The 14,341-nt window shown below is 40.4% G+C and overlaps 1 protein-coding gene across 2 annotated transcripts in view; it reads left to right on the top strand.

Annotated features, from left to right (window-relative positions):
- The window catches only part of pde11a (phosphodiesterase 11a), a 46,443-nt gene extending 32,550 nt beyond the window's left edge, over positions 1-13,893 (top strand). For both annotated transcript variants that reach the window (XM_003447370.5, XM_025904004.1), the window contains 6 exons: positions 2,866-2,966; positions 3,163-3,240; positions 3,337-3,400; positions 3,695-3,769; positions 4,628-4,711; positions 11,084-13,893. In XM_003447370.5, coding sequence (XP_003447418.1) covers positions 2,866-2,966; positions 3,163-3,240; positions 3,337-3,400; positions 3,695-3,769; positions 4,628-4,711; positions 11,084-11,317 — 636 coding nt within the window. In that variant the 3' untranslated portion in view covers positions 11,318-13,893. The remainder of the gene's footprint in view (positions 1-2,865; positions 2,967-3,162; positions 3,241-3,336; positions 3,401-3,694; positions 3,770-4,627; positions 4,712-11,083) is intronic.
- The last annotated feature ends 448 nt before the right edge of the window (positions 13,894-14,341 follow it).

The following is a 14,341-nucleotide window of genomic DNA, read 5'->3' as shown; positions in this document are numbered from 1 at the left end:
CAGTGAGTGATAGAAGGTTAAAGTTATGACCTTAAAGGACTGATATGACCTTTTTTGGTAAATACACTACTGTGTAAAATTCTTGTGCCACCCCTCATTTCTTTATATTTTACTTCCAAGTAGAGACATTTATTTTTTTAAAGTGGTCTTGAGCAGAAGCTCTCCAGACATGTTTTTCTTTGGACATTGGCTGCTTTTTCACTCATTTTCAGTTCAGTTCTTGTACCTGAATATTTTTAGAGGAATGGTTTTTGTTTGTTTGAAGCCACTTAACACTGATCTATGAATGATTAAGCATTAAAAAGTCATCTCACACAAGGAATGAACCAGTGTTGTGTTGACCGATAATGGACAGATTAGCAAAGAATCAATTTTAAATCGTTTAAGCACTTTGTTACTAGTGTCTGATGCAAAAATAAATCCTTTGTTTACTCAATTAAATCTATGAAAAAATGCCACAGATAAAATGGTATTAATAAATAGTATTTTAGAAGTGCTATCAGCTTAAATGTTGTCCTATCTCAGTATGGTGTGGTATCTCAATATGGTGTGTCCCTAATATATTTGAGGAAACTGGCCCGTCAATGATCCATCTACTGTTCACTGGAGCCTCAGCAGAAATGGTCTCAGTGGAAGAGTTTTTGTCAAGAAGTGATTCTTCTTAAATGGGAAAGAGGGAGAAAAGACTGATGTATAACAAATTACACAAGAACTAGACTGAAAAATCAGTGGTAATAGATTTTATGGAGTGATGAATCCAAATCCAAATTTTCTGCACATACAGAGGAAGTCAGTGCAGAGGTCCAACAGTGAGCATCTATAGCCATCTGTAAAAGACATTGGTGCTGGGAAATGCAGAAAAGTACCATTACATTTTGATACACCATTTTACAACACCTGGAAAGCATCTGATTGGTGAAGGTTTCAATTTTCAGCAGTGACAATGATCCCAACCACACTGCCAGTGTAGTAAATGAATACATGGATATAAAAACCCACTACAGTCATGGATTGGCCTCCCCAGTAATGAAGCAGTGTGGGATCATATTGACAGAGAACAAAACAAAAGGCAGCCAACATCTAAAGAAGAGCCTTGAGTGTCCTTCAGAAAGCCTGGGTAGTTTGTACTCACAGTGCTTGGAGGCAGACAAGTGGTGTGGATTGTCTGCTACATGTGAACGAATAAACAAATAGCTCATGCTGCCCTCAAATCAATGTAATTACAGAGATGATTGATTCGGTGGTAATTGGTTGAGAGAGACATTTTACCAGGTGACTGGATTCCGTGAAGTTGTAATTGAAGGCGTTTTGAGGGAGCAGCTGAGGCGAAGCTTAGCGGTAGTTTCCACCGGCTTCATTATCGTGGTGCTGACAACACAGTAAGCTGACAAATGTTTGCTTGGAATATCATAATGGTGTGTGTTGATACTGGGGTTGAACTACTGTTATCCTTAGTTCATTAGCATATAAATGAACAGCGGGGCTAATTCAAGTCGAAGCTAGAGCTCAAATTCAATCCGCCAGCCCGCGCAAACCATTAATAAAATTGTAAACTTTTAAACGTCACTCGCTTCCTTTGTATCTCTCAGTTCCCGCTAGTCATTCTATTTCAGTCGCCTCCTTCCTTCATCTGCTCCAGTTGTGACAGAATGAGAGATGTCCTTTGTGTTACTGATGTTATGCAGTTCAATATTTCATAGGAACCCATGAGCTGATGAAAGGAATTACAAGCATGTTGGCACAGTTTTTAGAGTTCAATGCTCAGGTTGTGAAAGGGAAAGCGGTGACGATCAGTATTTAAACACCTCTGCTAATTGCAAACCATCCTTTAGAGGAGAGTGGATATAATCTGATCGCTTTTATTCTACTATTATGCCTTAATTGTCCAAATAAGATCTTTTTATGACTTTTTCACATGTCAAATGTGTGAAGACTTCATAGGACTGCACATTCCCTCATTCTCTTCTCTCTATACCACAGAAACTCTTTATGGTGGTGTAGGTTTATATGGCTTTAATTTCCATATGAACTGACAATTTGGTCAGATATTTAGGTGTGTTAATGGTTCAAACAGGGGTGAATACCAGGTGTAGTAAGCACACTCCCTTCAAACGCCCCCTGATTTTTAAAAACTCTCCCATCAGCCCTTTCTGGTGCTGACATAGGTGACACTTGGTATCTCTCTATAATATCTAGAACTGAAGGTCTTTGTTTCAGTTTATCAGCTCTCTCTTGTCACAAAATGCTCTGTATATGTTTCCCCACATATGAATTAGTACCTATTAGTAGAAGTATTATTAGTAATAGTATTAGTATACATTATTACTGGAATTCTTTTTTTAAGAATCTTTAAATTACAAAAAAAAAAAAGGCTGGGGCTCAACTAGAACTTTGACTGTAAAACACAAAAACACTTCAAATTCAACACTGACAGTACTTTCATTGATCTGTGTGCCACCTTTCTAGTTGACAAATGCTTATTTTAACACGTAGATTGTAACTAAATTTAGCCCAAACTTTTATTAAAGGCCAAATGTGAGCAAGCCCAGATGAGTTGAAGTTGAAATTTTGGGACTAAATATCAAATATTAATAGTTATTGCGGTGAAAACATTTAAGTGGACGGAAAATGCTAGGATTGGGTAATACATTTTTAAAGATATCCCACACTGCTATCACGTCAGCTGCTTTAGTTTGTATATCTGACAACAGGTTAGTGCTTCTCTTAAAAATTATGTAGCAGGTCATAGGAATGGTACTTATCCTGAATGTCCAGGGACAGTAATCATTCATTTCAGGCTACTTGTATGCTTTTAGAAACGTGGCTTATGTTTTCCTTATGGTGTCTCTGTGTGTCTCTTCACAGGGTCACAATATCTTCTCCAACCTCTCGTCCACAGAGTACAGCGACCTCATGCAGCTGCTGAAACAGTCAATTCTGGCCACAGACCTCACACTTTACTTTGAGTATGTACCGCTAAAACAACACTGCTTATTAAACTGTTAGTGAGATGTCCACAGAGCCCTGACGGTGAAGCACACTGACAGCTACAGAGCCTCTAGCTGTTCACAGCTTACTATGGGTTTCTTTTAGGTAACATCGCCCCCTTGTGGAATTTATGTAATTTACATGCACATATGAGGATTTCTTGTTTTCATTCAGGAATAGAAACATGTTCTTTGAGCTGGTCAGCAATGGCGAGTACAACTGGAATGTGAAGGCACATAGAGACATGTGCAGGTAATCGTGTATGTCTTTGTCTTCCTGATTGAATTTGGTTTTACGTTACATTTTTTGGGATTATTAATGCTTCTTAAAATAAATATGTCTTCGCAGATCCATGATGATGACAGCATGTGATCTCGGTGCTGTCACTAAGCCCTGGGAAATATCACGAAAGGTGACAAAAACAGTGTGAACTCTCATGCTCATATGTAACACAGGCGACATTAGTGTGGATGCATTTCAAATCCATTCATGTAGAGCTGAAATGGCTGAGCAGCAGAAAGATACGCTGCATTCATAATCAAATCATCATTTAAAGCATTTTGAAGCAAAAATGTTTAACTAGCCGCTGCATATAAATTGTGGGAATCTGCTGCTTTTCTTTGACAGACATAATAACTTGAGGCGTAATTGGCGATTAATCACTTAGTTGACTGAATTAGCACCTTATTGAATTGTCTCTCTTCAGGTGGCTGAGCTGGTGACGAGCGAGTTCTTTGAGCAGGGCGACAGAGAAAGACTGGAGCTGAAACTCACGCCCTCTGTGAGTAAACCGAGCCAGCTCTGGTTTTGTGCTTTTTGCAGTTTCTCTCCCCTCTGTTGACCTCTAAGAGCTGATGATGCTGAAGATAGATTTTTGCTGCAGTCGCTGCACATAGTGGCTGTTTAGGAAACACGAGAGCTTGCGTCCCATAGTGTGAGAAAAGCATATGGTCAGCTTGACTGCTCCACTACCTTGCTGCTGTGCCAGAAAGAAAACTGCGGACAGACTTGCAGTCATTCTTAAAAACTGAAAAAAAGAGAGAAGAAAAAGAAAAGAACTGCCCCCGGTTGCATTTAGAGCAAAATGTGACCTTTTTATTCATTAATGCAGGCTATTTTGGTGTATTGGGACTTTAGAAGAAAATATCTTTCCTTTTTTTTAATTAGCAAAAGAGCACTGTTTGTTTGACTGAGGGGTTTTTGAGCTTGAATTATGTTGGAAGTCCTTAAAAGGGGAAAACAGACAGCTTTCCACGTACAATTAATGGCTGTTGAGTAATCGAGCCAGGCCACATTGCCTCCTCTCTGAAATAACTAATTCAGTAGCCTCAGGTCTGCTGCTTGTGTCAAACCTTTACCGCTCTGTGTGTGGGTGTTGGAAATTAAATATTAACTTCTAAGTCATATCCCAGTAACTATCTCTGAAGCACAGCCTCGGTGGAGGCTCTTAAATTCCGGCTGCAGGAGAGTGAGGGGGAATGGAAAATAAAGTTAGCTGTCTTGAGAGCTGAATGAGAATTTTCTTTTACAAAAGCAGGAACGGCAGCACTTTAGGGACCATGAGGCTAACTTGTAACCGTTGTTTGTCCAGTGTGAGCACTGATATAGATGTGAATAAATTCTGTCTTTTGTGTTTCAGGCCATTTTTGACCGAAACAGGAAGGATGAGTTGCCAGGGCTTCAGCTAGAATGGATTGATGGAATCTGCTCTCCGCTGTACGAGGTAACGCTTGAAGATTCGCCGCTCTCTGGCCTTCATTGTGTGCAGCTTGTCACACATCCGCCTCTGACATCAGTAGTCACCGTCCTTCGCCCGTTATTGTCCTCCACTGACGCCAGCAATGAAACTGTCACCAACAGCTATTCAACTTTCTATGCAGCAACAGATTTCTCGCTGAAAAAGAAACGCTTTTTTTTTCTCTTTTATTGAAAGCTGTGGAACAACTTCAAGGTTGCATCCTGCTCTTTTGAGAATAGCAGTGTGAGTGTGCACTTCCTGGGTGTGAGAAAGCTCAGAGGTAGTCGAGTGCGTGAATGGAGCTGTGATGTAAGTCGGGTTGAAACGTCTCAGTGAAACAGTGTTCTTCGGGGTTCGCCGCACACAGATGAAATTAGCAAGGACTGATGCGTTCTGTTCTTTAAATACCAAAAAATTTCAATAAAAGCAAGCAAGAAAGAAAGAAAATCTCATTTCATTTATAGATCCCTCATGAGAAAATATTAGGATCAAGCTAATACTGTGTCCTTGCTTGTATAGTGATGCGTGTGTGCATGTGTTTCTGAATGACATCAACAGAGCCTCACCGCCCCTCCCACTGCCAGCAGCGGCGGCTGTGTGGGAGGAAGAAAAAAGGCTGACTTACTGGTGAGATCAGGTCTGTTAAGAGATGAGACGTGCTGGAGTTAAATTCATGAAAGTCAGACAGAAGAGGAGTTGTGAAAGGAGTCGAGGATAAAACAAAACATTAATTTTTACAGAACCGGGGCCTTTTCCCTCTGCTTTTTCTACTGTTAGACTACGCAGCACAACCTCTCTTCCTTTTTACTGTCATATTGCACATATTACTCTTAGTCGTCACGGGAAGAAAACAAACCACAGATCATCCTCGCATCTACCAAATTAACCCAGGATCAGTGTCAAAAGTTCGAGCAGACTAATCTTTGCCAGGCTCTGGTTACGCCATTGTTACTGCCAAGGGTAGTGTAGATAAAAAGCATCAAAGCTGTGCGCCGTCTGCGTGGGGGGGTTGTCTTCACACTGGCTCGTGTAAAAAGCTGATGTTTGGAGAATCCAGATATGGAGCTCACGATCACGCTGCTGCCAATTAAACTTGCGACGGGGAGTACAGAGGAAGTTCAGAGGCAGCAGGGTTTTTATCCGTGGGTGGAAGAGATCTCGTTCTTGATCTCGCTGATCTCCTTCTCCTGGTGGTGACTCGCTATTTTCTGGAATATTAATCCCCCCATTATATAACCTTCCCTTCTTCATACCCCACAATATGACAGTCTCTTCTCTTCTGAGTCTTCCTCAGTGGAATAATGAAGCTGCGCAGACCAGTGACGATATGCCACAGAGGGTTTTCTGCTGCGTAGAAAGAGGGAACATGTTTTTCCCCAGAAAAGCCCCCTCTCTTAACCTGCAGATGAGACAAATCTCATCAGGTTTTGTAGAAAATGTGAAAATAACTCTGTTATGTAGGTATGTGGTGCATGCAACTGCTTTGAGAGAAAGGATTAAAACTCATTTATATGATAATTCTGTTTCATGTGAATGTTTGTGAGTGATACACATTCACATTCATTCAGATTCATTATCTGAATGATAGGTGGGAAGCACTTAAGCATAGAAAAAGGTGCTGTGTCAATGAATGAATGAGGCATGGTGTATAAGTGCTTTGAGTGCTCAGAGTAGAAAAGCACTATTAAAGAACCAGTCGATTTACCAGTTACATCAGTTACATTCATATATGTTTGTACATGTGAGACCTTAATATCTACCTACCTACAGTGGATGCCGCTCCTGTCCTGACAATAGAAGACTAAACAAAACTTTACCTGCTCTGATGAGATTTTCCCACACAATCGTCTCTAGGGTTTACAGATAATGGTTCAAAAAAAGAGAAAATATCCAGTGAGCGGCAGTTCTTTGGGTAAAAATGCCTTCTTGATATCAGAGGTCAGAGGAGAACTGCTTTGAGTGGATATGAAGGCAGCAGTAACTCAAATAACAACTTGTTATCTACCAAGAAATGCAGAAGAGCATCTCTAAACACAGAATACATCAAACCTTGAAGCAGATGGGCTAAAGTGAAGAACAGGAAACTGAGAATACAGTCTACACCGGATCAACTGGACACCAGAAGACTGGAAAAGAGTTACCTGTGTAATAAGTCTCAATTCATTGCTGAAGATTCAGATGGTAGGGTCAGAATATGCCGTAAACAACATGAAATCACGGATCCATCCTGCCTCGTATTAACAGTTCTCATGTCCTGAAAACAACTGTTTCAGGATATATACGAGTAATCCCTGTGATCCAGGTTGTAGTCTGGTCTAAACAGTCAGTTTCAGTTTCTACTCATGGATTTGTATGACATCAGTTAAAGGTGAAAACCTAAAGAGGATCTTGGGGGTGGTGGCATGGCTGCAGCACAATAACAGCGACACGCAAAACTACACCCACCCAACATTTAGTCAACTCCCGAACTACGTAAGACAATAGGCGTCCAGATTAAATCGATCCTCCACCAAAAAGATAGTAAAAACCTCCCAGCTACTTAAAAATGCATCCAGTTCCACCAATGCCTGAACGCCTCTGGACCAGGGCCAGGGCCCAGTGCAGACACCAACCCACAACCCCGGCAACAGATCAGCCAGGACCCAGGCCTCCAAGGCCCATCCAGAACCCCAGCCCAGAAGCGGAGCACCCCCAGAACTACAAGTCCCCAAGCCCACCCCGGACCGAACCAGGAGCAGCGTGGCTACCGGGCCGGCAACCTACGTCCCCCGGCACAGACACCCCCAGCGGTAGTGCATGCAGATGCCAAAAAAACACCACCAGAAAGCCACCAAAGCCCCGTCCAGGTCAGGACCACAGCCCCATGCTGAACCCCTCAAGAAACCCACCCCTAGGGAAGGGAAGGAGCCAATCAAAGAAGTGCAAGGAGATTTATCTGATGTGGCGAGACAGGCTGTTTCAAGACTAATATGGTCCAACAAAAGGTCCATATTGGTTAATACTAAGATTATTTTTATTTTTCCAGTTCATGAGGACATTTTGTATTTACTAAGATTTAATTGGTTGATATTCTAAAAATCTATTCCTGTTAAACCCATATTATAAAACTAACCTGTCAAATGGAATAAAGTCTGTTCCTTGGAATATATGTTCCACCTCCAGTCTGGAAAGTTCATCATATTATTGTTTAGTAGGATGTTAGGGTTGTTCCAGATGGGTGTACGTTTGCATGGGATTAGTGAAGACTCAGTCATTTTTAGAAACTCCCACCATGCTGTCAGAGAGGAGCTGATATTAATGCACTTAAAGCACATATATCATTTGATGCTTGAGCTAATGAATGGCAGGTCTAAAATCTCTGTATTACTGCATAGAGCCTGTTCTTCATCTAGCCAGGGCTCATCTAAGAGACTATGTTTTAACCCTCTTGAGATGTATTGTAGCCTGTTGGCTAAGAACTAGTGTTGAAAGTTAGGTATATTATATTACATTATATTATATTATATTATAAAATGTGAGCAAAAACAGAAAAAATAGTCCTCCAATGTTGCTCAGCATCACAGAAGAACTGGTTCTTACTTAGAAGCACACAGCAAATGCATTTAAGGACTTACTGAGTCGTATATTAGGTCATATATTCTGAACTCCTCATGATTAAAAGTGGGAACACTGCTGTTTTCTAATAAAGTACACAGTCACAGTGTCCGAACCTGGCCGCTCCAAGCTGTTTTCTACTCAACCAGCTACACTAATGTGTTAAATGTTGATCTGCAGAATGACTCTGTATGTAAGTGCATCTCAAAAGTCCAGCACCTGCATTTAAAGCTCAGTTACCTAATATCCTTAAATAAACAATCCCTCTGTCAGCATACAGTACTAATTCTAAATACTATTTGACATTTTTGTCCTTTATGACTCCCATATAAATGTTTAAAAAACAAAACTTGCTTTGTGAGTTGGACATATATTCAATTGTTAAAGTTCCGCATCAAAAAGAGATTAATGAAATAATAACTAATTATACTGGCTGACTGCCCTGGATATCCAGTAGACAATGTTAGAAAAATAGAGTTCTGTCTTGCAGGTAATTTATTAAACAGTGGGTGACAGCTTTGACCACATTGCCACAAGCAGCTCAGTGCAGAAAAATGACAAAGGCAACTAATCTCAGTCATACATGTGCTTCTAATCTTTAGAAACCAGCCATTTAATGGACTGCAGCTATGAACCGGCTGCGTGTCACTGTTATTGTAGTCGGCTGCTCCCTCTGTAGTGTTTCATTTGTTTGCCCATGTAATGCAGTGGATGAATAATGTGCAGCTTCTCTAGCCCCAGTCTGAGCCTAAAAAAATAAATAAGTATATACTATTTCAACTATCTGGATGAAAAAAAAAAATGTTCCCACTGTTGTGCAAAACAAAATACTGCAAGTGCTCTAAAGCATTACTCTTGTAAGGCACAAGCAAAATAAAAAATGTTATTCTGTATCAAAAAATATTGGCAACAATACATCAATGTATGCGATTTTGCTTTCTTGCCTTCCGTTGTATAAATCCACATTTGTTTGGATTATTATAAAAGGAAAAAAAGTGCCAAAAAAAAAAGGGTTTTTTGGAAACAATATCCTCAGAGCACCAGTAGGTTTGGCTAAAACACAGACTGTATTTAAAAAATGGTCAAGCCTCGGGTCTTAACCCTCTAAAGCCTGACCTGTTGCTGACGTCAGACGGGTGTTTTGCAGCATTTTTTAAACATCTGTAACTCCAAAACCATTCGCTCATTTAAAGAATTCCAACGCTTCCTCAAAGCATAGATTTGCTGCTTTCAGGAACCGTTGGAACTTTTTTGATTGATGGGTCAAGAGTTACGGTAGTTTAACGTAAAGTTTTGACCTAATGTGAACTTGTTGTTTTGTAATGCCAGGGGTGACGATTCATTCAGTACACTGGGCTGGGGGCCCCTGGTGGGCTGTGAAGGTACTGCATGTGTACGGCAGTAATTCAGTTTGACATTCCTCACAAGTATGCACAGTTACATATTTATATAAATGTATTTATTTATTTATATAAAAACTTAATTGAAACTGGGAATAGGAGCGGTTAGTTTGTGATGTTACTCATTATTATTGCTCTTGTATTGAAGTTTGCGTCCCAGTGACTGTGTAGCATTAGCATATTATAGCCAATAGCTTGTGTTGTTTATCTGTTTTAAGAAAAAATCTTTAAGGAAATACAACACTTTTGCATTTTGCTTAGAGTGAAGATTTTAAATTGGGTGGGCCCCGTGGGATTTTCTGGTTTTTAAGTGGCCTGCAGTACTCTTGACTTTGGGAATGGTTGATTTAATAAATTATGCTCCATCCAGCCATTCATTCCTCAGGGGGTTGGAAAATGAAGAGTGGATGGGTAGAGGGTGGAGACTGTCCCAGCTGTCATGGGACATGAGGCAGGGTACACCCTAGACAAGTTGCCAGTCTATATTGCAGAAATTACAGTCCCATTAAGAGGAAAATCAACAAAAAAGCAGAGCCATGCTTTAAGGCATGATAATGCATCATCACTTTAGCATGCAGTGTTTCTTGTTTCGTCCATAAGATCCATCCCTCTTCAAAAATACAGACAGACAAACAAACAAATAAAAATACCCCCCGAAAAACCAAATGTGGCTAACCTTAAAAACTATCCAAACAATGATTTGCTTCTGTTATCATGGCACCAATCTCAGTGTTAAAACAGACGGGCCTCTCAGTCCAACACTTTGATCAAATATCTTAATAGTTGTTGGATGATTTTTTCTTTTTCACAAACATTCATTGTAGCCATACTATGAATCCAGATGCATTTGAATAAGATTGTGCCAGACACAGGAGGTGCAAATGAGTTTCCTTCTAAGAGTGACTGGGCTCTCCCTTAGAGATAAGGTGAGAAGGTCAGTCATTTGGGAAGGACTTGGAGTCCTGTTGGCAGAAGGCCATGCTGACCATGAGGAAGACATGCTGGAGAGATTATCTCTCAGCTGGCTTGGGAATGCCTTGGGAATGCATCCCTCTGGATAACCTGGAGGAGGCTGGGGAGAGAGATGTTTGGGTTTCTCTGCTTAGACTGCTACCCCTGTGACCTGAATCCAGACAAGCGGAAGCAAACTAAGAAGTTTTCCTCAGTCCCGTCTGTATACTGGGAAAACTGTTTTGGGGTTTTTTTTGCTTGTGGTGTTTTATCCTTTATTTATTTCAGTCAACCCTTTAACCCTGCAAAAGTAGCATTTCAAAGCATTTGTTTTTAAGCAGTATCTTGCCGTTGTAAGCACATGTAGCCAACTGTAAGTGCTAATTCCTTTCCCCCCTCTTTCTCTCTCTAGACTCTGGTCAAGTTGAATCCCAAACTTCAGCCGATGGTTGACATGATCAAAGCTAACAGGGCCAAATGGGAGGAACTGAACAGGAAGAGACAACGCGGCCAGAGTGTTTCTGCACCCGCGAGCCCCTGCAGTGGTGACAGCACAGAAGCCAGTGGCTGCACTGTGGCCAAAACTGGCAGCACACCCTGCTGCAGTGGCAGTGCTGACGGATCACCCTCTAAAGCAGCTAGTTAGCTTCTGCTGCCGAGCTTCTGAGCTGATTTCCTAGGCTTATTTCCTCCAAAATGCAGTCTGCAAAAGAGGAAGTGCAGCGCATGCAGAGATTCATGGGCTCTGCTCCTGTTCGCTTTTTGCTACTAGAGATGAGCTTCAGACTTGAGTGTGGCGCTATCATAGAGGTTTTTCTGCTGCCTTCAGATTCCCTGTGCTGAAGGGTGACAGAGCTGTGTTTGGCAAGCTTGTCAGAGCAGCTACAAATCAGCCGATGACACCACGTCAGAAAGGAAACTCAAACCACTGTGTCAACATGTCAGCCAGTGAGCTAACACCAACAATTCCACGGCAGTGTACAGATTTTCAGCACAGGCATGGAGAATATAGGAGAGGAATATTTGTCTCTGCTGTGGTTTGTTTTGCTTTTGGCACCCCCTTGTTGCTCATTCTTTTTGTCCAGGGTAACAGATTATTGTTATTTTTTGTAAATCTGTAAATAGGCTATCGAGTTATTGAAAAGAGTAAGGATTGTAATGTGGCTGTAGACTTTGTGAAGGCCTACGGGGTGCAGGAACAACAAGGACCTGTGACAGTGCTTGCAGTGCAAATTGAATTCCCACTCCCTCTCTTCCTGTGCCTTGTTTTAGGATCCTAATGAAACATGCATGGCCTCCGTGCTGAGGTTCTTAGATAGTGTGTCGAACCACGCTGTGTTTTTTTGCCATAATTTGTAAAAACCAGTGACTGCAATTAACGTCTTGACCCCCATAAACTTAAATATATATTTGCCTAGTTTTATAAATGCAGGGCCTAACTTATCACACGCAAACTTACACACATACACACACACACACACACACACACACACACACACACACACACACACACACAAACGTGCCTTGATGAAGCTGTTCTGATATTATATTAACTTCTGCAGGAAATCTTAACATCTACTAATTTAACACTCGCAGCTGTTACCTAAAAATAAAATATTCTTTAATATCAAAAGCCATTGTTGGACATTTTAAGAGCTGCCCTTTTTTGCTTATAGCCAATCAGTTTGAAAGGAAGATCCTTACCACTCTTGTGGTTATCTGTTGAATCAGCAGGTGATCAGAGCTTAGATAGCATAGAGACTGCAAACACATGGAAGCAGATAGCATTGCTGTTTCTCATTGTTTATTGTCTGTAGCAGTTAAGGGTATTTCCTAAAATGTAAAACGTTTCAATCTAATTTCACAAATGCTACCAGCGGTATACTGCATTTTATTAAAAGAAAATCTCTTGAGACAATGACATGTCACTTGTAGTCACAAACTTTTGTTTAAATTAGAGCCCAGTCATTAATATATTGTTGGGACTTAAATGAGAAAGTAAAAATTTCCATTACTGATATATTGGGTGATATTCTTTGAAGATATTGACATATAATATGTTAGTTAAATGTCAGTTAAATATTCATTTTTAACATCACTAAATATTTCATAAAATAGCAAAAAATCTACTATCACGACCCCACTTGACTCCACAGTTAGACTGTATATAAAGGATGGACAGAGCCCTTGTTAAGCCACCCTTCAGTTAGTAAACTAATGGGTGACTTAAGCCTTAAACGTATTGTTTTAGTGAAACCAAGAAGAAGAAGATCTGACTTTGAAACTGAGAGACGCCACACAGCCAGTTATTTTTATTAAAATTATCATTAGAATTTGACAGGAAGTGAGTCACATGTTGTTAGCCAATGACTGTGTGGTGTCCAGGGCAATTTTCCTCTAGACATCTATACAACTGCAGCTCTTTTGACAGCCACTGCTGCCCCCTGCTGGTTATTTAAAGAACTTCCACATTGGCTTCTCCATCTATCTTTTATGTACAGTCTATACCCAGCTGTGATGTATACTCTTGTGCTCCTGCACAGTCCTGAGAGCTTTGGAGTTGGAGCCACCCTATGGACAAACTATGTGATGACACCATTTCTAAATTAGGCTTAAAATTGGACATTATTTAAATTATGAAACAATTATAATAAGTATTATTTTGGGGTGGGGGGTTGCCTTATGAGTTGTGTTGTAGCTTTTGTTAACTGGAGTTTTACAACGTGACTGTGCACATTGTGTGGCATGGATCTGTGTGCTCTGTATTTTAGTTGAAGAGCTAAACTGAAGTCAGCCAGATTGTTTTTTGTTTTTTCTTTGTTTGTTTGTTTTGTTTTGTTTTTTTAAATTGCATGTCTTTATGCAGTATTAAATTCAACCACTTGCTAAGGATGTAGCAAATAAGTGAGCCAAGAAATACCTCGTACTTTCATCAGTAAACATTTTATCTCATGGGAAATGCATGACTTAAATTCTATTGCATCATGTTATGTGATTTACGTATGAATATCACTGTTCTATTTTCCAATTAGGTCTCCGGGCAGGGCCAACTTCTACTCATTTTTTCCCCGCAGTGTAATGTGCTTTTTGTGTTTCTACTTTCTCCCAGTTTGGACTCTTGATTTATTCACTGCAGGCTAAACTGAAAGAAAACTTAGGCATGGAAAGGCAAATGAGCGATGTTTCTGTTGAGAGTTTAAATAAAAAGTGCTGCTACACGTGCTCTGGTTTGCTCTGACTCTGATTGTGGTGGTCCATTTTGAAGCTGCACTGCTGTATTGACTGACTGTATTTTTTTTGTTTGCAAAGCCACTTAAATCTCACCTATGAGTCATCCAAGTCTAAAAAAAAGCACCTAACTCGAGGGATGAGCAAGTGTTGTGTCTACAGATAACAGACAACTTAGCAAAGAACTAATTTTAAATTGTATCTTTGGGCACTTTGTTACTGGACGCCCATTGCAAAAACACATAATTTGTTCCCACTTCTTTAGTAAATCTCTAAAAAATGTCAACGATAACACAGTCTGACAGACATAACACTGTATTTTTGCCTCAACAAGGTGATTCCCAAAGAGCTATTAACTGAAATATCTCAGCATGGTGTGGAGTGTGTCCTTAAAAAGACACAAGTGGGGGACAAAAGAGGAAATGGCAGGCCTTAAAAACAC

The sequence above is a fragment of the Oreochromis niloticus genome, linkage group LG16, assembly GCF_001858045.2.
Source record: "Oreochromis niloticus isolate F11D_XX linkage group LG16, O_niloticus_UMD_NMBU, whole genome shotgun sequence".
NCBI lineage: Eukaryota > Metazoa > Chordata > Actinopteri > Cichliformes > Cichlidae > Oreochromis > Oreochromis niloticus.
This window is presented reverse-complemented; position numbering and strand designations above follow the sequence as displayed.